Here is a 23,544-nt window from a genome sequence, read left to right on the forward strand (position 1 = left end):
CTTCATTTACTTAAACCATGCCTTTCAAAAATGAATCAGTTGGAAGTTTCCTTTTCAAATTATAGATTTTTTGCAGTGCATCCACAAATAAACTAAAGATTGAATTAATGAAATTTCTTTTAGGTTAATTTAATCAGAGAAAGTCACAATGCTTTGCAGCTTCGAATGCAGGATGATCTCCAGGAAACATTAATGTTGCCTTTTTAAGAGCCTGAAAGCTTTAGCCTATTTAATTGTCTCCATATGCTGATCCTGGCTGCTACGGAAGGACTTGGCACAGGAATTGGACTGCACAATGGCAGAAAATAAATATGGGCACTGCATGTTTGTGGCTGGGGAGAAAAATTCCATCTAAAATATTTGGGCTTCTTCAGACAGACCCCATAAAGGTAAACAGATATCAGAGAGGAAATTAATCTGCAGTCTGGTCAGAGGAACCAAAGCTCAGTGGTAGTACACAGGCACAAGACAAACTTCTCCACACTGACAGAGCTGGGGCTGCAGAAAGGTGTTACTGGGCTTTGGAATCTTGCTGCCATGGTGATGGTCATTATGCGGGAGATGCCGGGCAGCTTAACTTTCTGAACTGTGATCAGATATCAGCTGCAATAAAGTGGTCTGAGTGCGACAGAAGAGAAAGGCTCCAGAGAAAGCAAATTGCTAACAGGGGGAGGTGCAAATAAAGGAGCAACTCAAAGGTAAAGAGAGAATAAAAGAAGTTTTTAAAAAAGGATGCCAAAGGAAGAAATGAAGAACAAAATGTGAAGACTAGCAGAGTCAGCAAAGGAGAAAGCAGTAAAAATAAATGAGAAGTTTGTGAGAATTGAAAGTGAATTAAAAGTTGGTGAAAAATAAAGGAACAAATGAGAGCAGCAAAATAAAAAGTAAAGTAACAGCAGAAGAGACATACAAACTGAATAGATTTAAACAATGAAGGGAAAAAACATAAACCAAGAAATCAGTGAGAGGAATTTTACTCGTTGTGCTGAAGCCTTTATACATTTTTGTCGACTGATGTGTGGAAAGGAAGTTTATTAAAACACCGTCTATCCATATGGTATTTGGATCTCAATATTTGGCTGTAGCTGGCAATAATCTGCAGTGCAAAGCATGAACTCTGTCCTTACCAAATATGGGTCCCCACCACGAAACTGGCTCAACCTACGCCTCCGAATGCAGCCAAGTAAGTACTACAGTTGATCCCTGGTAACGTGGCAGTATTTGTGTTTAACAAAATCCATGATCCTTGTGCAGAGTTGATATGATTTGGAATGCATTTCCTAAAAAGGTGTTGGTATCAATTGCAAGTAGAACTTTCCAAAGAAATGGGATACGTTCTTGGAAAAGAATTGCATGCCAGGGGAAGTGATGGTATGTATCAGATCTTTCTAGGGTCTGGGCACAAACATAAGAGACTGAATGGTTTCTTCTTGTAATTCCAAGTCCTCGTTACCAACTATCCTTTTACCTGTGGCCAAGTGCTTCTATCATTATGAGTGGACAGTCCAACATCCACTTCATTTGTTCAATGCTGATGGATTATATTACCAGAGGTTATTATTAGGCTCTGCCTCTTTTGTTAGAGAGGCTGCTGATGCGCATCCAATGGATCTTTATAAGACACACCATCCTACTAAAGAAATCTTGTCAATTAAAATCACACTATCTGAGGGAACATTTTAGCTGATTAGATATACAAGGATGTCCCACAACAGGTGTTGTTGGGAACCCCTATATAACTCTACTTAAGAAAGATTAGTGTTCAGATTTAAATTCCTATGCCCCTCTCCTCTTCTGAATGTCATTATACTCACTGCGTCAGAGTCCATGAAGGTGACTGCTGTTAAGGAATTAAGTTATTTTCTTCTAAAGGTGCTGACTTTCACAAAGGAGAATGTTCTCACTTGGACGATGTCATGGGGATCATGCATGATGCCCTCTAGAGCAGTAATCACTTGTGGAACCTATCATCAGCCAGTAATCAAAATTGGTTGAAGCTGGGCCATAAGTGAAAAAAAATACATCAGGTATTGACATACGTCAGGGTCTATAAACCATTTCTTGTAGTTTTTCACCTACGCAAAGAACTATTAATTTTAGTGGTAAATCCCTTAGACATAATGTAGGCAACTATGTTCCACATTGTTATATATCTGCTATTGTAAGTAACGAAAGAGAGATTCACCAAGCTCACATAACATTTTACCACAGAATGTGTGGAAATGTTAATATTTACATGCAATCACTATACATAAATATCAAGAACAAATAGGTCAAATGCTTGATGTACTTATTAGAAATGCAATTAGTCACATCTGGATTCTTAATTAGCCAATTTGTTAGAGGTATTGGATCATACTGTTCTATGTTCCAGCCAGGATGTTGTTCTTCCTGTTTTTGGGCAATGGGAGAAACAGTTTCAAAAGTAGAGTTTCCGGATGGTCAACACAGAGCATTAACTGTTAGGGAACCTCAGTCACCTTCCACCTGTGACTTACCCTGCACTGAAACAGAATACCCTGTAGAAGAAATAGGATTTTCCTTTTTGTGACGAAGATTACATTTGAAAAAGAATTGTTAGCAGCAAGTTTCTCTCCAAACTGCTCAGGGCTGTGCATTTATTTGTAGGACTGCATTCAATTTTGGGCACCACATCTTGGGAAGCAGGTACTGGCTTTAGAGTGGGTGCAATGCAGATTTCTAAGAACTGTATCTGATTTAGAAAGCCAAATAGGATATAAACTGCAATTTTATTTACTCAAGAAAGTGAAAGGAAAATCCATTTTAGATTTTGAAATGAAGTAAAAAGCCCTTAACTCCGAGTGGAGTCACTGGGACGCCATCATGACATCATTGTTTTTAGCAGGCTTTCTTATTTTTACGGGGTGGAGTTGCTAGCTCGACTGTCAACCCAGCATGGATGGAAAGCATGCAAGGGAGCCAGCTGGATTCGAACTCCGGAGTCTTCGCTCCGAAGTCCGATGCTGATGCCACTACACCACCAGCCGGTGAGATTCTTGAAACTATTATACTTATTCGGGAAGATACTGAAAATAAAACTGTGGATAAGAGACTCCAGTTAAGATAGCTCAGGCATGAAATAAGCAAAAGGTAAATGAAATCTGGAACACCTTTCCATTAGAGTGTGCATGCAATCTAGAGCTTTCTTGACTTAGTTATCGTGTAAATTTAGATGTATGGAGGTACAAATCAACTATGATATAATAGACTTGAAACCTGAGTGTTTCTTCATACTCTTATATGGTAATGAAGGGCAAAATGGTCTGCTGTTTCTGTGTAAAACAAATGAAACTTGAGGGCTGATTGGGCTCATTTTGCAACCAGTTAGCTATTTTTAGGGGCTGAATAGCATTTACATTTATTTCAGACTACAGTTTGGGTTTTATCTGTCAGCAGAACCTTTCTTGACTGGAATCTGGTAATTATGAGATGTTAACACAGTCAATTGATTCTTGTTTTTGTCGATTCCAGTGTGACTCTTGTTAACTGGTTTGCTTTAACATAATCCTACATACTTAGAAGTCAATTGACAATTCAACCATTCACCTTCAATTCTTTAATGCTTCCAGTGTGTAATTCTATATATTTATGCATTCAGCTATATTTCTACATGTTAAATCATGTTAGCACCCCTCAGCCAAGTAAATTTGGTCAGTAACATGGTAACAGACTGCGAATAAAGAATGCCCCCTCTTCATATCTTCCTCAGGAATGGGACTCAAAATTTTCTCAGCTGATGACACCAAAATTGGTGGTGTGAACAAGGTTGTCTAATGTTGTGACAGAATCTGGATCAACTGGGAATATGGGTAAAGGAATGGCAGATGGAATTGACCTCAGCCAAGTGTGAAGTATTCATATAATGGGAAGTTACAGTGCCTGTAAAAAGCATTCCCCCCCCCCCCCCCGCCACCTCCTTGGAAGTTTTAATGTTTTATTGTTTTATAACATTGAATCGCAGTGGATTTAATTTGTTTTTTTTTACACTAATCAACAGTAAAAGACTCTTTCATGTCTCTACAAAATGATATTAATTAGATAAAAATATAAAACACAAAATAAATGATTGCATAAGTATTGCCCCTCCTTTAGTATGACACACCAGATCATCACTGATGCAGCCAATTGGTTTTCGAAGTCACATAATTAGTTAAGTGGAGATCACCGTGTGCAGTCAAGGTGTTTCAGTAGATTGTAGTAAAAATACACTACAATCTGGAAGGTCCAACTGCTGGTGAGTCAGTATCCTGGCAAAAACTACACCATGAAGACAAAAAAACACTCCAAGCAATTCTGCAAAAAGATTATTGAAAGGCAAAAGTCAGGAGATGGATACAAGAAAATGTCCAAGTCTCTGAATAGCTTTGCAGTACAGTTACATCAATCATCAAAAAAAATGGAAAGAATATGGCACAGCTGTACATCTGCCTAGAGCAGGCCATCCTCAAAAACTGAGTGACCGTGCAAGAGGGGGACTAGTGAGGGAGGCCACCAAGGGACCTATGACAACTCTGGAGGAGTTCCAAGCTTCAGTGGCTGAGATGGGAGAGACTGCGCATACAACAACTGTTGCCTGGGTGCTTCACCATTTGCAGATTTATGGGAGAGTGGCAAAGCAAAAGCCGCTGTTGGGGGAAAAAAGTCTCATGAGGCCTTGGATAGAGATTGCCAGAAGGTATGTGGGAGACTCTGAAGTCAGCTGAAAGAAGATTCCATTGTCTGATGAAATCAAAATTGAGCTTTTTGACCATCAGACCATGAAGCGTGGTCTTAGCTGCATCATGCTGTGGGGATGCCTCACTGCAACAGGCCTTGGAAGGCTTGTGAAGGTAGCGGGTAAAATAAATACAGGGAAATCCTGGAGGAAAACCTAATGATGCAATCTACAAGAGAGCTGTGACTTGGGAGAAAATTTGTTTTCAGCAAGACAATGACCCCAAGCATAAAGCTAAAGCTGCACAGGAAAAACTTAAAAACAACCAAGTTAATGTTTTAGAGTGGCCAAGTCAGAGTCCAGACCTCAATCCAATTGAGAATTTGTGACTGTACTTGAAAAGGGCTGTTCACTCATGATTACCATGCAATCTGACAGAGCTTGAGCAGTTTTGTAAATAAAGGGGAAAATTACAGTGTCCAGATGTGCAAAGTTCATATAGACCTACCCACATAGTCTCAAGGCTGTAATTGCCACCAAAGGAGCATCTACTTATCACGGATGAGGATTTCTTGGAATGTATGCAGGATAATTTTCTGAACCAACATGTTGAGGAACCAACTAGAGAGCAGGCCGTTCTGGACTGGGTATTGAGCAATGAGGAAGAGTTAGTTAGTAATCTAGTCGTGCGAGGCCCCTTGGGTAAGAGTGACCATAATATGGTGGAATTCTTCATTAAGATGGAGAGTGACATAGTTAATTCAGAAACAAAGGTTCTGAACTTAAAGAAGGGTAACTTTGAAGGTATGAGACGTGAATTAGCTAAGATAGACTGGCAAATGATACTTAAAGGGTTGGCGGTGGATATGCAATGGCAAGCATTTAAAGATCGCATGGATGAACTACAACGATTGTTCATCCCAGTTTGGCAAAAGAATAAACCAGGGAAGGTAGTGCACCCATGGCTGACAAGGGAAATTAGGGATAGTATCAATTCCAAAGAAGAAACATACAAATTAGCCAGAAAAAGCAGCACACCTGAGGACTGGGAGAAATTCAGAGTCCAGCAGAGGAGGACAAAGGGCTTAATTAGGAAAGGGAAAAAAGATTATGAGAGAAAGCTGGCAGGGAACATAAAAACTGACTGTAAAAGCATTTATAGACATGTGAAAAGAAAAAGATTGGTTAAGACAAATGTACGTCCCTTACAGTCAGAAACAGGTGAATTGATCATGGGGAACAAGGACATGGCTGACCAATTGAATAACTACTTTGGTTCTGTCTTCACTAAGGAGAACATAAATAATCTTCCAGAAATAGTAGGGGACAGAGGGTCTAGTGAGATGGAGGAACTGAGGGAAATGCATGTTAGTAGGGAAGTGGTGTTAGGTAAATTGAAGGGATTGAGGGCAGATAAATCCCAGAGACAGATGGTCTGCATCCCAGAGTGCTTAAGGAAGTAGCCCAAGAAATAGTGGATGCATTAGTGATAATTTTTCAAAACTCTTTAGATTCTGGATTAGTTCCTGAGGATTGGAGGGTGGCTAATGTAACCCCGCTTTTTAAAAAAGGAGGGAGAGAGAAACTGGGGAGTTATAGACTGGAAAGTCTGACATCGGTGGTGGGGAAAATGCTAGAGTCAGTTATCAAAGATGTGATAACAGCACATTTGGAAAGCAGTGAAATTATCGGAGAAAGTCAGCATGGATTTGTGAAAGGAAAATCATGTCTGACGAAGCTCATAGAATTTTTTGAGGATGTAACTAGTAGAGTGGATAGGGGAGAACCAGTGGATGTGGTATATTTGGATTTTCATAAGGCTTTTGACAAGGTCCCACGCAGGAGATTAGTGTGCAAACTTAAAGCACGCGGTATTGTGGGTATGGTATTGATGTGGATAGAGAATTGGTTGGCAGACAGGAAGCAAAGAGTGGGAATAAACGGGACCTTTTCAGAATGGCAGGCAGTGACTAGTGGGGTACCGCAAGGCTCAGTGCTGGGACCTCAGTTGTTTACAATATATATTAATGACTTAGATGAGGGAATTAAATGCAGCATCTCCAAGTTTGCGAATGACACAAAGCTGGGCGGCAGTGTTAGCTGTGAGGAGGATGCTAAGAGGATGCAGGGTGACTTGGATAGGTTAGGTGAGTGGGCAAATTCATGGCAGATGCAATTTAACATGGATAAATGTGAGGTTATCCATATTGGTGGCAAGAACAGGAAAACAGATTATTATCTGAATGGTGGCCAATTAGGAAAAGGGGAGGTGCAATGAGGCCTGGGTGTCATTGTACACCAGACATTGAAAGTTGGCATGCAGGTACAGCAGGCGGTGAAAAAGGCGAATGGTATGCTGGCATTCATAGCAAGAGGATTCGAGTACAGGAGCAGGGAGGTTCTGCTGCAGTCGTACAAGGCCTTGGTGAGACCACACCTAGAGTATTGTGTGCAGTTTTGGTTCCCTAATCTGAGGAAAGACATTCTTGCCATAGAGGAGGTACCAAGAGTGTTCACCAGATTGATTCCTGGGATGGCAGGACTTTCATATGATGAAAGACTGGATCGACTAGGCTTATACTCGCTGGAATTTAGAGATCTGATTGAAACGTATAAAATTCTAAAGGGATTGGACAGGCTAGATGCAGGAAGATTGTTCCCGATGTTGGGGAAGTCCAGAATGAGGGGTCACAGTTTGAGGGTAAAGGGGAAGCCTTTTAGGACCAAGATGAGGAAAAAAATCTTCACACAGAGAGTGGTGAATATGTGGAATTCTCTGCCACAGGAAACAGTTGAGGCCAGTTCATTGGCTATATTTAAGAGGGAGTTAGATAAGGCCCTTGTGGCTAAAGGGATCAGGGGGTATGGAGAGAAGGCAGGTACAGGGTTCTGAGTTGGATGATCAGCCATGATCGTACTGAATGGCGGTGCAGGCTCGAGGGGCTGAAAGGCCTACTCCTGCACCTATTTTCTATGTTTCTATGTTTCTGAGTTGAAGGGGGTGAGTAATTATGCAATCAAGTATTTTGTGTTTACTAATTGTAATAGATTTAGATCAAATGTAGAAATTTGTTTTCACTTTGACATGAAAGAGTCTTTCTGTTGATCAGTCAAAAAAGCTAAATTAAATGCTTTGTGATGTAATGTTGTAAACAATAAAACATGAAAACTTCTGGATGCGGGGGGGTGAATATATAGGCGCTGTAAACTAAGGCAGGACCTTCACAGTAAATGGCATGGTCCTGGAGTAAAGTCTTTAGGGTTCAAGTACATAGTTCCCTGAAAGTGACGATAGAGGTAGATAAAGTGGTGAATAAGGCTTATGGCACATTTACCTTAATTAGACGGGGCATTGACTGCCAGATTTGGGATGTTATGTTACAGCGATGTAAGATGTTGGTGAGACCACAACTGGAATATTGTGTGCGGCTCAAATCTCTGCATTGTAGGAAGGATGTGATTAAGCTAGGCAGAGTGCAGAAAAGATTTACAAGGAAGTTGTGCTGTCTGGAGGCTTGAGTTTAAGAGAGTGGGTAAGCTTGAGACTGTGTTGTGTAGAATGAAGAGGCCAAGTCTGACCTCATTGAGGTTTATAAAATCTTGAGGGGCACAAATAAGGTGAATCATTAGTCTTTTTCCCTGGGTAGGGGAATCTAAAACTGAAAAGTTCATCTTCACGGTAAGAGGGGAAAGATTTAAAGGGGGCCTGGGGGCAGATTTTTCACTTAGAAGGTGGTGGGTATAGGGAATGTGCTGCCAGAGGAAGAGGGAGAGGTGGATTGAATTACAATGTTTAAATGATATTTCAATAGGTTCATGGAAAGGGGAGGTTTTGAGAGATCTGGACCCAGTGCAAGCAAATGAGACTAGCTTAGGGAAGCATCTTGGTCGGCATGGATGAGTTGGGCTAAAGGGCCTGTTTTCCTGCTTTAATGACTCCACACGCAAGTACAGTTGCTAAACACTGGCAGGCTAGTTGTGTATTGAGTAAGATGTGTGCCATCTTTTTCTATTTGACCAGCAAGACCTAAAATAGACACGTCTTACACATTTCTAGGTCCCTGCTCCTCTTTCCACTTTATGGCTGTTTTACAATTGCACTGATTTCCTGGCCAAGTTCTTGTCATTGTGTGGTCAGATGTTTGAGAGCAGCGGTTCTGATTCCTCCTCCTTGGGACTTACCAATCCATTGAGCTAGGACCAGAAGTCCTGGCAATGGTTCATTACTCTGATTGTGCTAACACTTTCTTCTGAGCTTCTATTGCTTGGATATTTCACTCTTGTTTATTCTGAACCTTATCTGACACAAACCCAAATTTCCAAGCCAAAAGAAATTGGAAATGAGACTCAGAAGAAACAGAAAATATGAGCAGGGGAAGACTGAGCTAACCAGACAGTGAAGTCATTCTACTCTCCTGATCTCCTCCCAAAAAAGGGAAAAACAAATTTGCTTTCACCTCTCTGCCAGCTAAGGTGTTCGCACAGCTTGGATCCTGCAGAGATCCACTTTCTCAATTGGTCTTGCATGCTGCAGCTTTTAAAAAGAATATAAAACTGTATCTGAAAATAAATCCTTTGTAAAACTTGAGATAAACTAAAACATATAGTATTTAAGAATATAGTATTTTCGGAAGACCCTCCACTATGCCAGGGAAATTACTCTCCACTGGGGAGGGTGTGGGGGTCCAGCCCCATGAAGCATTAAGAATAATATAAAATAATAATATGATGCTGGAAAAATCAACCTGCCTCATTGATATTCCATCCACCATCCTAAACATTCGTTGCCTTCGCTATGAGAGCACAAGACTGCAGATTTAATATCCACATAAATCACTGCAGTTACTCCTCATGAGACAGGAGGCAAAGTGTGTACCTCCACTAATAAGTTCCTATCGAAGTCACATAAATGTTAACTTAGAAATAAATAGCTGTTCCTACATTATCATTGGATCTAAATCTTGGATTTCCCCACCCAAACAGGCCTTCCTTTCTTTTATGCTTCATAAGCTTGTGATAGTGCCCCGAACCTGAACGTTTCTGGGAAGCTTAACTGAGGAAGAATTTGACTTGCTGCAGTCCAAGAAGATGACTAACCATTTTCTCAGGGACAACTGGAATGGGCAGTCTAGCAAAATCTTGAAAATGTAATTAATTTAAAAACGCTTGCTTCTAACTCTTGCACCTTCCCAGTTCTCCAATGTTTATTCTCCACTTCCTTTTTTCCCTTTTTGTTGCCTCTCCCCTCTCCATACTTTCCCCTTCCTTTGTCCTTAATCACTCCTTTCCTATCCTTTCACACATCTCCTGAACCTACATTTTCCTCCACCAGCCCTACACTCAGTTGCCATCATCTCTCTTCCTTCCTCCCAATTTTCCCTGCCTTCAATCTAATCCTATGTATGCCTTTTTGTCCCATATTCTTCTCTCTGACACTTCTTTCTGGCCTACTTTCCTGTGCTTTCATTATCTCCATCTACATTTTCCTCCATCTTCATTTACTTTACCTCTATCATTTTTCCCCACGTTTTGTTTTGCTTCCTGTCCTGTTTTTATTTTCTTTCTCCTTCACCTTCCCTCCTACATTTATCTCCCTCCACCTTTTAGTTAACCTTCCTTCCCTTCTCTCATATTCCACAGGGAAATCCATGGACCTCAGAGTCCAGGGTCTTCTCACCGGGAGCTCTGGGTCCAATCCTAGAACAGTCAAGCCCCTCAGTTCTTTCATGCTTCATGAGCTGGTGATGGGTGCCCTGGATCTGAATGCTCCTGGGAAGCTTAGTGAGTTTAAAGGAATATACATTTATATCAAAAAAAATTGCAGCCTCTTTAAAGAACAGAGAAATCTCAGGAAACAAATGCCAGCCCATTCTCATGTACAGGAAACAGAGAGCTTAATGGGCAACACATACAAAATGCTGGAGGAACTCGGAAGTCGGGCAGCATCTATGGAGGGAAATAAACAGTCAACATGTTGGGCCGAGACCTTTCATCAGGACTGAAAAAGAAGAGAACAGATGCCAGAGCAAGATGAGGGGAAGAAGTGCAAGGTGGGAGGTAATAGGTGAAAACGGATGAGAGGGAGAATAGGTAGGTGGGTGATGGGGGGTGTAAGTACCTGGGAGCGGATAACTGGAAGAGGTAAATGGCTAACGAAGAGGAATCTAATAGGAGAGGGCAATGGGGCATGAAATAAAGAGGGGAACCAAAGGGAGGTGGTGGCAGTTGAGGAGAAGAAAAGGGTAAGAGGGTAACTAGAATGGGGGGGGGGGATGGAAAAAGTGAGGAGAAAGGAGAAATTAATGGAAATCAATGTTCAATTGCCTATTAAGTTTCTTCTTCAGCCCTTTACCTCTTCCACTTGTACCCTGGCAGCTTCTTACTTCATTCTCCTTCTGTCACCCACCCACCTTCACATCAGCAGGTCTCACCTATCATTGACCAGCTTTTACTCCTTCTCCTCCCCCCCACCCACCTGCATATTCCGGGTTCTGCACTCTTTCTTTCAAGTCAGAATAACGAGTCTCAGCCCAAAACATCAACTGTTTATTCCCCTCCACTGATGCTGCTGGGCTTGCTGAGTTCTTCTGGCATTTTGTGTGTGTGTGTGTCTTGCTCAAAATTTCCAGCAGTTGCAGAATCTCTTGTGTTTATAGTTATTTCAGAGAGTTGGAGTACATATGTCTGGAAGCTGCATTACAAATCCGGATCTCCAGTTAGAATCCATCAGAAACTCCGCCTTTGCTTTGAGTACTATAATTTAGAGATGATGTTTTGGTCTTGGATTCACCAGATTGATGCCAGGCTTAAAAGTTTTAAATTGTGAGGGTAATTTGCATTGACCAACATCCCAATCCCTTCAGAGGAATGAGGGCTGATCAGAGTGAGGTGATGGATTCAAATTGGAGTATATAAATTTGAACTTGCATTGGGTGTTTCAGCTCTAATATTTGAAGAATTTCTTCACATGAAGAATAGTAGAAATTTGTTACTCTTTCCCATAAAAGGTCAATAGAAATTTTAAATATGATATGTATTGTATATCCATCTTATATTTAACATTTCTTTTGACCTTTAGTGGATAGACAAAATTCAAATAACTATCGAATTCACTGGTTCTCAACCTTTTTTATGCCATGGACCCCTACCATTAACCGAGTAGTCTGTGGATCCCAGGCTAGGAGCCCCCAATGAATGGTCCCTTCTGAATGGTAGATTTGCTTTGAAAAAGATGAATAGTCCCTCCTGACATTATTTCCACCAGTAACCTTAAATATTCAGTTTGTCATTGAATCATGGTCATGTACATACTTCTTCTGAACCAAGTTACAGACCTTCACTTTTTACATTTTCCTCTCAATCAGTGATGGTCTGAGAGAAGTATTTCTATCCTGTGCTGCTTTCTGTGCTAGCACCAAGAGAATCTATACGTTAGTGCTCCATCACTTGCGCTGTCTGACTTAATCAGCTCAAAGTTTAAGTTCTTGCTCTTCTTTAGTCCGTCTCTTTGCACCAGATTCGGTGCTCTATTTTAGGAGTTGTTGCTTAGTTCGTTTGCACCTCACATTCAGCTGTAGAATGTGCTGAGTCTCCACTTCCCTCAACTGTGCTAAATAATATTAATACTTACAAGGGTGAAAAGTTAAACCCTGCCCCGTTTTTTCTTAAACTATAAAGTGCCCACATTTTTTTTTTAGAAAGATGAATTGTCAAAGATGAAGAAAGCCTTTGTCTGAGGCGGTGCCGCAGTGGCCAGTCCTTTCCTCAGTGCCACCCTCAGCAATCCCACAGTCCCACTCTTTCAGTTGATGAATGCAGTTCTCTGTCAAAGGAAAGGAGCCCTCCAGGCCGTGTTTTAATGTCTCTTGCATTAGCCCTCTGCAGTGGGACATTGGATCGGCTCGATAGTCTCCGTACTCAGGGGGTCTGAGCCCTTGCTCTCTTGCCGCTGGAGCTAAGGGCTAGTTTGGGAATGTTTCTTGGTGATAGTTTTGGAAGCACTATAAAATGTTTCTTTACTGGAGGAAGCGTGGAGCATATGAGCTAGAGACCCTGCCAGCACTGGAGGAGTCTGACGGTACCATTGCAGAGCGATATATATGGTCTTCCACTCTCGATATTCTGGAGGAACTGGAGGATGGTAGGAGCAACTTATTTTATACAGCGCCCTATCAAAAGGTGCAAATTCGCGGCAATACTCTAATGTGATTGGAAATTCAGGCAGAAGTATGTCATTAGTTTTGGTAAGGTTGGGATGGCAAGAACAAATGTTTGGGAAGCCTAGTTGATGCAGGTTTAGGTTAAGTTTCCTGGGATTGCTTCCACTTGGGTTGGAACAGCTGGTTGGGTTGGAATAAGGTGAAGTGTCCACTCCAGCGTTTAGAATCAGTGACCAATTATTTGTGCAGCTTAACCAGTGCTTGGATGTAATGTGATGCTCTAGAGCCACTTTCATATAATTGCCATGGCAACATCAGGGCTCAATTGTTTGTTTTTTTTTGTGGTCAAGTGTTGCTAAAGCTGTTTCCTGCATTTGGAGATGATTCTTGTGATCAGTGAGCTGCCTCCAAGGTGGTTTTGCTTTGTGTAAAACCCAGTTTACCAGACAGCAAAATTGGAGAGAAGCGACACCAGAAGCGCACCTCCTCTTGGTTGACGATTAGCTAACATTAGCTAATATGGACAGGAAAGTTGTGCTCGATTCTCAGCCGCTTGCTTCCTGAGTGAAGCAGGCCTCATATGTGGTGGGTAAAAACGTGTCAATTTTGAAGTCAGCATGGGAAAATGTTCACATGAATGTGTTCTTGTCCATGGCCACCATCTGGATATCTGATTAATCTGGCAATTGAATTTTTTGAGTATTCATGGAGGCTACATCAGTTGAGTATGATTCTGCATCATTGGGGCCTGAGATACTAGATAATGTGATTCACATAGAATGCATTCACTGTGTTGTCTGGCTATAACTGATTGCTGTGAATATATTCAATGTGACAAAAACTGTTCCATTGTAATAGAACAGAAATATAAGGCACTCAATTAATGTTATTATGATTAGCAAGTTGTTACAATTATAATAGAGTTAGTGGTAGCCATTGATGATACTAAAAACAAAGAGGTGTCATTAAAAATAAATTCTTTTGTCTAAGATCAAGCTTGGTATCAACGCTTCAATTCTGCCACAAAATACCACGTAACACTGCCACATCCAATTCCTTCACGTTTCACTTTTCATCCCTGATGTGTGGCACATACATCAGCCACACATTCATTATCTTGAAATATGTTGGTACACTCTGTCAGACAACACCTTGAGGACACATTCACCACGTGGACTGCAACCATTTAAGAAGGCCCACAATGGGCATCTTTGCAAAGCTGATCTTGCAGCAACAATCACATCCCGAGAATTCGTATTTGAAACGAGGCTAAAAAAAAATCAGCTTTCTTCACAGAAATCTTAGCCCATCTTAAAGTTCAATTGTACAACTTTTAGTTTGTTTGATTGCTTAATGTCTAAGGATGGGGCCAAGGAGTTCTATTAACATTTGTGGAATTTGTTGAAGCATGTTTTGTTTGCCTTCTCTTCTAACTTAATAAAATGTTTAGTAAATGTTTAATGATGCCCAAATCAGTGTGTCTGTAAAGAGATAATTAGATGGTTTAAACAAATACTGAGAAAATGAATGTGAGTTACTGATCAAAGTTCACCTCAATAGTTGTACATTACTTATTATTTCCTGCTGCTTGAGGAGCAGAATAAACTCATGAACTGTTAGAAAAGTACCTCCTCATCCACAGATAACCTTCATTTACTCTTTACTGTTTAATTGTTTTATTGAACAGCTAAAGTCTAATGTGGAATAATTTATTTCCAGAAATGACGAGCCTTCAGTGAGTCGTGATGGAATAAGCTGGGAGTTTATTCAACCATATGAAATGTGTAGTGAAGTTAGATCTCAGCTATTGCAGGCACCCAAAACCAAATAATAATGTGGGGGGGGGGGGAACAAGTAAGAATCGTGTCATCCTGAACTATTATCTTGGTCATTATGTTGTATTGTTGTGAAATTGCCAACAGTTTAGTGAATGGGCTCATTATCAGTTGGTAGACATTATGAACAGCATTACCGTATGAACATCTGCCTTTGGTAGCCCTGTGTCTGAAACAGTTAACAGTCCAGTCATTCTGAGTTACAGTAACAACAAAGGCCACTGTTTTTGTGTTGACTACATTGACTCCTCCTGCTCTTTATGATTTTTTGCCACCTCCACTAAAGCAGATGAATAGGCTTATTGTTCTCCCAACTACAGCCTGGGAATCCAATGCTCTTGCTTTTTATTGAGCTCATTGGTATATATGATAGAATATATTTTCTCAGCCACAGCTTCACAAACAAGCAGTATCTACAGTGGATGAAAGCAATAATTACTGAGAGTTGAAGGATATGGAGCTTTAGATTCGGCACTTGACTGCCCCAACTCTATTCATCTGCTAATGCAACTCTCATCTATACCTCTGTTAACTTCCAAAATTCCAGGCTCCAAAAACTTACTGTCATTCAAAATCCTGCTGCCTGTTTCTAAACTTAAAATTTCATTCACCCCCATGCTTCATGGGCTCCCAGTTAAATAAATTTTAAAATTCTCACCCTTGTTCTTTTTAATATTTGCGCTTTGATAAAGCTTGTAGTCACCTGAACACAATTTTGAGTCTCTGCATTAATTTTTGATTGATAAATCTGTGAAGTATCTCAGGAAGGCATACGTCGTTAAAGGTGTTATACAAATTGAAGTTGGTGTATAGCTGTCAACCCAACGAAGTCGTCTGGTGGAGCAGTTCAGTGGATTGGAAGAACAGAAGAAAATAGGAGCGAGGCTCAGTCAGTCAGTCCCTCAGGCCAGCCCCACCATTCAATATCATCAATGCTGGCCTCAACTCCTCTTTTGGGACAGTTCCCTATAGCCCTCACTTCCTTGCTGTTTCACATAAATTTATCTCCATTTTAAATATATCTAATGATCCGGCCACCACTCTCAGGGTCGGAGAATTCCAGAGGTTCACTAACCTTTGGAAAAGGGATTTCTATGCACCTCACTTTTGATTGACTGTCCCTTATTTTTGTAGCTCCTTCCCTTGTTCATGACTCTCATGAGTGGAGACATTTCAACGTCCACTTCAAGATCTTGCATGTTTGAACAAGATCACACCTCATTCTTCTAAATTGCAATGTAGAATATGAACCCAGACTGCCTAGCCTCTCTTGATAATATGACATTTTCATCCCAAGAATTAGAAGGATGGAAGTTGGGTGATTTTGAGAGCAGGAACTGGTTTTAGGAGGAAGTTTTGCTGTTAAAGCTCTGTCTCCTGTATGATTCTACCCCAGTTCTGGTGAGCCCACACTAAGAGCAGAGCTTTGCTGTTTTATATCTTCCTTGTGCCAAAGTAAGTATCATCCTTAGACCTTAGTTCATTTTAACCACTGTAGGGATGTCCTGAAAGGTCGGAATGCCCTCGACTGGTATTGAATCATTTTCTGATGCCAGACAAGGGCTAGATTGCACTCCCTCTGCTATTCAGAATGAGTCACATTCATCTTCTAACCAAGACTGGGTTGCTCTCCTCATTGATGAGCAACAGCAGCTCTCTCTCAGTCCATCTCTCTATCCCCCTCCCACCTTGCGCTCTTCCCCCCTATGCTCTCTCCCCCTCCCCTCACACTCTCTCCCTCTCCCCTAACGCTCTCTCCCTCTTCCCTCGCGCTCTCTCCCCCTCTCCTCTCACGCGCTCTCCCCCTCTCCCCTCGCGCTCTATCCCCGTCTCCCCTCGCGCTCTCTCCCCCTCTCCGCTCGCACTCTATCCCCCTCTCCGCTCGCGCTCTCTCCCCCTCCCCTCGCGCTCTCTCCCCCTCCCCTCGCACTCTCTCCTCCTCCCCTCATGCTCTCCTCCCCTCACACTCTCTCCACCCTCTCCCCTCACGCTCTCTCCCCCTCCCCTCGTGCTCTCTCCACCCTCTCCCCTCCCGCTCTCTCCACCTTCTCCCCTCGCGCTCTCTCCCCCTCTCCCCACACGCTCTCTCCCCCCTCTCCCCCGTGCTCTCTCTCCCCCTCCCCGTGCACTCACTCCCCTCTCCCCACGCGCTCTCCCCCTCCCCTCGCACTCTCTCCCCCTCCCCTCGCACTCTCTCCCCTCCCCTCGCACTCAATCCACCGTCTCCCCACGCGCTCTCCACCCTCTCCCCTCGCGCTCTCTCCCCACGCGCTCTCTCCCCCCTCTCCCCACGCGGTCTCTCCCCTCCCCTCGTGCTCTCTCTCCCCCTCCACTCGCGCTCTCTCCCCTCGCACTCTCTCCCCTCTCCCCTCGCGCTCTCTCCCCCTCTCCCCACGTGCTCTCTCCCCTCTCCCCACGTGCTCTCTCCCCCTCTCCCCACGCGCTCTCTCCCCCCTCCCCTCGTGCACTCTCTCCCCTCTCCCCTCGTGCTCTCTCCCCCTCTCCCCTCGCGCTCTCTCCCCTCTCCCCTCGCGCTCTCTCCCCTCTCCCCTCGCGCTCTCTCCCCCTCTCCCCTCGCCTTGCGCTCTCTCCCCGCTCTCCCCTCGCACTCTCTCCCCTCGCGCTCAATCCACCCTCTCCCCTCGCGCTCTCTCCACCTTCTCCCCTCACGCTCTCTCCCCCCTTTCCCCACGCGCTCTCTCCCCCCTCTCCCCACGCGCTCTCTCCCCCCTCTCCCCACGCGCTCTCTCTCCCCCTCTCCCCCGTGCTCTCTCTCCCCTCGCACTCTCTCCCTCTCTCCCCTCGCACTCTCTCCCTCTCTCCCCTCGCACTCTCTCCCCCTCTCCCCTCGCACTCTCTCCCCTCACGCTCAATCCACCCTCTCCCATCACGCTCTCTCCCCTCTCCCCTCGCGCTCTCTCCCCTCCCCCTCATACTCCCTCCCCCTCTCCCTCGCGCTCTTTACCCCCAAACGTGCTCTCTCCCTCCCCTCATGCTCTCTTCCCTCCCCCTCACGCTCTCTCCCCCTCCTCTTCACGCCCTCTCCCCTCTCCCTCGCACTCTCTCCCCCTCCCCTCGCGTTCTCTCTCCCCCTCCCCTCGCGTTCTCTCTCCCCCTCTCCTCGTGCTCTCTCTCCCCCCTCCCCTCGCGCTCTCTCCCCTCTCTCCTCAAGCTCTCTCCCCCCCTCCCCACGCGCTCTCTCCCCCCCTCTCCCCTTGCACTCTCTCCCCTCGCGCTCAATCCATCCTCTCCCCATGCGCTCTCCACCCTCTCCCCACGCGCCCTCTCCCCCTCTCCCCTCGTGCTCTCTCCCTCTCCCCCCACTCTCTCCCCCTCTCCCTCGCGCTCTTTCCCCCCAAACGCGCTCTCCCCCTCCCCTCATGCTCTCTCCCTCCCCTCATGCTCTCTCCCTCCCCTCATGCTCTCTCCCTCCCCTCGCGCTCCCTCCCCCTCACGCCCTCTCCCCCCTCCCTCGCACTCTCTCCCCCTCTCCCCTCATGCGCTCTCCCCCTCTCCCGACGTGCTCTCCCCCCTCCCCACGTGCTCTCCCTCCCCTCCCCACGTGCTCTCTCTCTCCCCTCCCCTCGTGCTCTCTCCCCTCCCCTCGTGCTCTCTCCCCCTCCCCTCGCACTCTCTCCCCTCTCCCTTTGCGCTCTCTCCCCTCTCCCCTCGCGCTCTCTCCCTCTCCCCCTCGCGCTCTCTCCCTCTCCCCCTCGCGCTCTCTCCCCTCTTCCCTCACGCTCTCTCCCCCCTCCCCTCACGGTCTCTCCCCCTCTCCCCTCATGCTCTCTCCCCTCGCACTGTCTCCCCCTCTCCCTCGCGTTTTCTCCCCCTTTCCCTCACACTCTCCCCCCTCCCCTCGCGCTCTCCCCCTCCCCTCGCGCTCTCCCCTCCCCTTGCGCTCTCTCCCCTCTCCCCCTCCCCTCACGCTGTCTACCCTTGCACTCTCTCCCCCCTCCCTTTGTGCTCTCTCCCCACGCGCTCTCCCCCCCTCCCCTCGTGCTCTCTCCCCCTTCGTGCTCTCTCCCCCTCCCCTCGCGCTCTCTCTCCTCTCCCCTTGCACTCTCTCCCCCTTCACCCACTACAAATTTATTAGAGAGTTTCCAATGTGTGGCACTTGTGAATTCTTCCCTTTATCGTAATCTCGCAAGACATGTAGACTAGATAAATCCTCTAACTGAACATCCTTTTCAGAAGGCTATTGAATACAGGAGGGGATGTTTTGCTGAAGTTGTTTAAGAAGTTGGTGAGGTTTAATTTGGAGTATTATGTGCAGTTTTCATCACTGCCTACAGGAAAGATGTAAATAAGGTTGAAAGAGTACGGAGAAAATTTACAAGGATGTTGTGGGGACTGGAGGACGTGAGTTAAAATTTCCTTGCAATGTAGATTTAAGTGGAGATTTGATAGAGGTATACAAAATTATGAGGGATATAGATAAGGTAAATGCAGACAGACTTTTTCCACTGAGTTGCGTGGGACTACAGCTAGCCGTCGTAGGCTAAGGGGATTATGAGGGGAAACATCCACACTCAGAAGGTGGTGAGTGTGTGGAATGAGCTGCCAGCGCAAGTAGTGCATGTGAGCTCCATTTCAACATTTAAGTGAAGTTTGGATAGGTACCTGGATAGTAGGGGTATGGAGGGCTATGGTCCCGGTGCAGGTCGATGGGAGGAGGCAGGTTAAATGGTTCAGCATGGACTAGATGGGCTGAAGGTCCATTTTTGTGCTGTACTTTTTTTATGAATCTATGACTCTAAGGCTAACAATAACCAAAAGCAGTGGCTGATCGAACAATGTATTAGAAGTTATTTCACAGGGGTCAGATCATTCTTATATACACATGCAAAATGTAATACTTTGTAATCCTGGCTGTATCATGAATAGATAAGAAAAAAATGCTTTCTCTGTTCATCTAATATAGATGGTTTTTGACACACCTTCTGCAGCGTTCCAGCTGAGCACGGGGACTTTACTTTGATGAATCCCTCTCTTTCTGTGAAGTAGAAATGCAGGGCTCTTTCTCATTTCCTTCATGCTTCATCTAATGTGCAGAAAGACCTTTAACCCAGGACAGTAAACATGCAGGACTGGGACGTGAATGTGCTCTCAACAGTGTTTCAGCACCGCATATCAGAAGTCACTTCCTCCGACTGACCCCTGTTCCCTTCCATTCAAGGCAGACAAAAAAACTTAATTGTGATCTGCTTGAGGGATTCTGAATCAATATTTCTTATTTCATCCAGTTATTCTTCTAATCTAGTATCTTCTCACTGCCTCCTCCTCCTCCTCAGCCATACCATTGGAAACCCTTAAAAGGATTTCACGTGGTACATGAAGGCAAGGGATTTGGTCTTGTATGGATCTTCTTTCCACAAAAGCAACTTAAATTCATATGGTGCCTTTAATATTCCCAAAAGTCATTCATTAAACAAAATATGCCACAAGAGGTAGGAAGGGAAAAAATTTTAGGGGAGAATTCCTGAGTCTTAGCAGGTGAAGGCTCAGTCACAATTAGTTCAAACTGGCACTACATTTTAAAAAAAAGTATTTATTTAGCTATGCAATTCAGTTCTCCTTTTGCTTCAGTAAACTGTGAGGCTGGCAGAATTATTTGGGAACGGAGTAGGAGGAGTCTCTGCGGCTTTTTGTGATTGGCCTTAGTTCCCATCTGTTCCACCTGTACTGGAAATTTGGTCAGCCCCTGCATAGATTGCTGTGGACCCCAGCTGTTGTTTTGTCTCCTCCCCTCTCCTACGTGGGACTGACTAATGCTGTTTGTTAACCTTTAAGTTATCTGTGTTATTGGTGCAATGATGCATTCACCGGGCTGGTTCAGTTGCACTGTCAGCTTGCAGTTGCTGGGCCTGGAAACTGCTGGCAACAGATGCTTTTCCTGTCCTGCACTTAATCAGCTACTTGAAGCTTGGCAGGCTTGTTGTGAGGCTGATCCTCAAGCCTTGGAAGAAATCGTATTTTGTCTGCAATTTTCTATTCGGTGCTGGAGATTGACAGGAACTTCATGTTTTGAATTTCTCCAATGAAAAACCAGCCAGGAATGATTGCAGGTGAGAAATTGTGTAACTGCCAGGAGTCAGTATGCATTGGGTAAACTGTAGGACAAACCAGCGCAGATCTTCATTTTGCTTCATTGCCTGTCATTTAAGATGTGCTTCGCAAGACTGTGCTGGTTTGGTTTACAACTGTCCATGATATGATGGTGCATTTTGTGGTGTCACATTGCAAGAAACTATGTTCCTTGTGATTGGCCTACAGCATTGTGAATACTGTACTGTAAACTACAGTTGCTGTCTGGACTCACTAAGTGCAAAGTTCAACATTCTGAGTCAGATCTACGTGCTGTGCACTGAAGTGAATGGCAGAAATAATGTTCCAAATCTGGACATGCACAAAACTGTTATCTGTGAAGCATTCTTGTTTTATTAGCCTGCGTCTCATGATCTTGCAAACAGGACCTTCATAAATATTAAAATTTCAATGTTGCCTGAAATTATTAGACAATCCTGCCCTTTTATCGATCATTGGTGCATCATGTGCAGTTCTGGTTAACACAATATTGGTGATGAAAGGTACTGTACAGCAAGAGGCTCCAGGAGAAAACAATCAATTGAAAGAATAGAAGAGTTGGTTAATTAGGATTATAAAAATCAGCCATGCCATGTCAACCAGGAACAGCTGTTCTATCTTATCCTGGAAGATGGAGCTGGCAGTGTCAGCCTCTGCTCAAAGATCAGCGAATTCCAAGTTTGTTCACAGAAACAACATTTCAGTGAGTCAGCGATCTGTAATGGAGCTGGTGCCCCAGACAGGTGGTGGAATCAATATGTTGGTTTTCTCAAATATATATCAAACTTTTTTTCCCAGAAAATAACATATTGTGCTCAAGAAGATGAGTAATTGGAAAATTGTACATCCCCTGTGAGATACAGGTCACTTGGATTTATGAGTCTGAGAACCTCCACAACTGTAGCTGGGGCTTTGCTCTCCATGTGACTCAGTCTGCTGTAGATTCTTTGATAGAGATTAATTGTTAGTGTTAATTAACAATATGATTATTATTAGAGTCTGTACTTGTTTGGAAGAAGATTAGCCCTCATGTATCATTGTGCATATTTCCATATATCAGAGTTGTAATGTACATGCATACTTTGACAATAAGATGAACTTTGAACCCTTGATGTGTCCGTATGAATAACAGAGCCACATGATGTTTCCTTGCTGTTGTAGTTTAGAGACGGGACTTTGAGGTGCCACATATTATGTGGAATTCTCCTTTCTGCACAATCAACCAACTGCAAGCATCTGTGCCTTGCAGCCATTCATCTTTGAGCACTGATAGGGGATCTGATCACTATCAGTGCTAACTCTTAACTGATTTGGATCCCGTCTGCAAGGAGCAGACCCTCATTTGAAGCTCAGTCTCTTCCTAAAGGAGTGGGCTCTCTTAGTGATGCACACAAAATGCTGGGGGAACTCAGCAGCTCAGGCAGCATCTATGGAAATGAATAGACAGTCGACATTCTAGGCCGAGACCCTTCTGCGGGACTGAGAAGGAAGAGGGAAGATGCCAGAATAAAAAGGTGGGGGGGGGGGCATCGAGGGGAAAGGCGAGCTAGAAGGTGATAAGTGAAGCTAAGTGGGTGGGAAAGGTCAAGGGTTGGAGAAGAAAGGATTTGATAGGATAGGAGAAGAGAGTGAACCATAGGAGAAAGGGAAGGAGAAGGGGACCCAGGGGCAAGTAATAGGCAAATGAGAAGAAGTAAAAGGTCGTATTGGGAATTGAGGAGGGAAGGATAAATTGATATTCATACCATTAGGTTTGAAGGTCCCCAGACTCTCATGATGGTTCTCTCATCTTCAAAAAGCAATAACTCATCATTGTGCCTTGTTCCAGTATATATTATTTGTTTGTAAACTTTAATCTGTAATTAGCTAAGAAGCAAGCTCGTACAGTTTGCATTAAATATTTTTCTTTTGATTCTCCAGATGCTTAGCAGCTGACGCATCAGGAGACTCAAATTGCATTATATTTGTGCACACTTGTGTGTACAATCTGCGCGTGTCGGTCCAACTGTGCCTGTACTTGTGTGGCCCGGCTGTCCGTCTGCTCGCCTTCCCTCCCTGTATTTATGCTTGTTAGTCCTGTGTTTCTTTTGCTTGCTTGTTGTAATTTGTGCTGCGTGCAACACATAGAGTGGTAATTCTGTGTTGCATAATTGTGGTAGCAGTACTTTATTGGCTGGTCAACGTGGAACCTATTTAAACGGAGCTCAGAGACAGAAAAGAGCAAAATCAAAGGTTCTGGCATTTCTCACGTGTAGCACTCAGCCCATTGTTCACATAGAACCTGTTGGCAGGTAACCTGATGTGGCTGTTTTTAGCTCCGTGGCCTCACCCTGTCCAAGGAAAGATTACTCAGCACTGTCTCTCATGTAATTCCTCTTGGGCACAAGTTTTATACAGCACAGACTAATGAAAGTTACTTTGTCTCTGGGTCATTTCATTCTGCATTCTTCATAACCCGGACGCTTGTTTCAGTGGAGAAATTAAAGCTGTTGGAACAAGAGCAGTGATAGGATTAGTTCTGTTTGAACACGTGGACTAATCTGCCTGCTTGTCTCAGCTGCTTATTCCCCAAATAATGGGAATTACACCTTTTGATCTTGCCTTCACTTCCAGAAAAGAACAGCCACATAGTTCTGGTCACCTACCTGTGGGAAAGATGTCAACAAGATTGAAAGAGCACAGAGAAAATTTACAAGGATATCACTGGGACATGAGGACCTGAGTTACAGGGAAAGATTGTATAGGTTAAGACTATTTCCTGGACGCAGGAGAATGAGGGGAGATTTGA

The 23,544-nt window shown here is 44.0% G+C and overlaps 1 protein-coding gene across 5 annotated transcripts in view; it reads left to right on the top strand.

Moving 5' to 3' along the window:
• The first annotated feature begins 20,441 nt into the window (after nucleotides 1–20,441).
• Nucleotides 20,442–23,544, top strand: part of LOC134337890 (pleckstrin homology domain-containing family G member 5-like) — a 103,363-nt gene continuing 100,260 nt past the window's right edge. For 2 of the 5 annotated variants that reach the window (XM_063033217.1, XM_063033225.1), the window contains exon 1: nucleotides 20,444–20,737. In XM_063033217.1, coding sequence (XP_062889287.1) covers nucleotides 20,710–20,737 — 28 coding nt within the window. In that variant the 5' untranslated portion in view covers nucleotides 20,444–20,709. Of the gene's footprint in view, nucleotides 20,738–23,544 lie in introns of all 5 variants that reach the window. The other 3 variants (XM_063033220.1, XM_063033222.1, XM_063033219.1) reach the window with 3 other exon arrangements.

The sequence above is a fragment of the Mobula hypostoma genome, chromosome 25 (assembly GCF_963921235.1).
Source record: "Mobula hypostoma chromosome 25, sMobHyp1.1, whole genome shotgun sequence".
NCBI lineage: Eukaryota > Metazoa > Chordata > Chondrichthyes > Myliobatiformes > Myliobatidae > Mobula > Mobula hypostoma.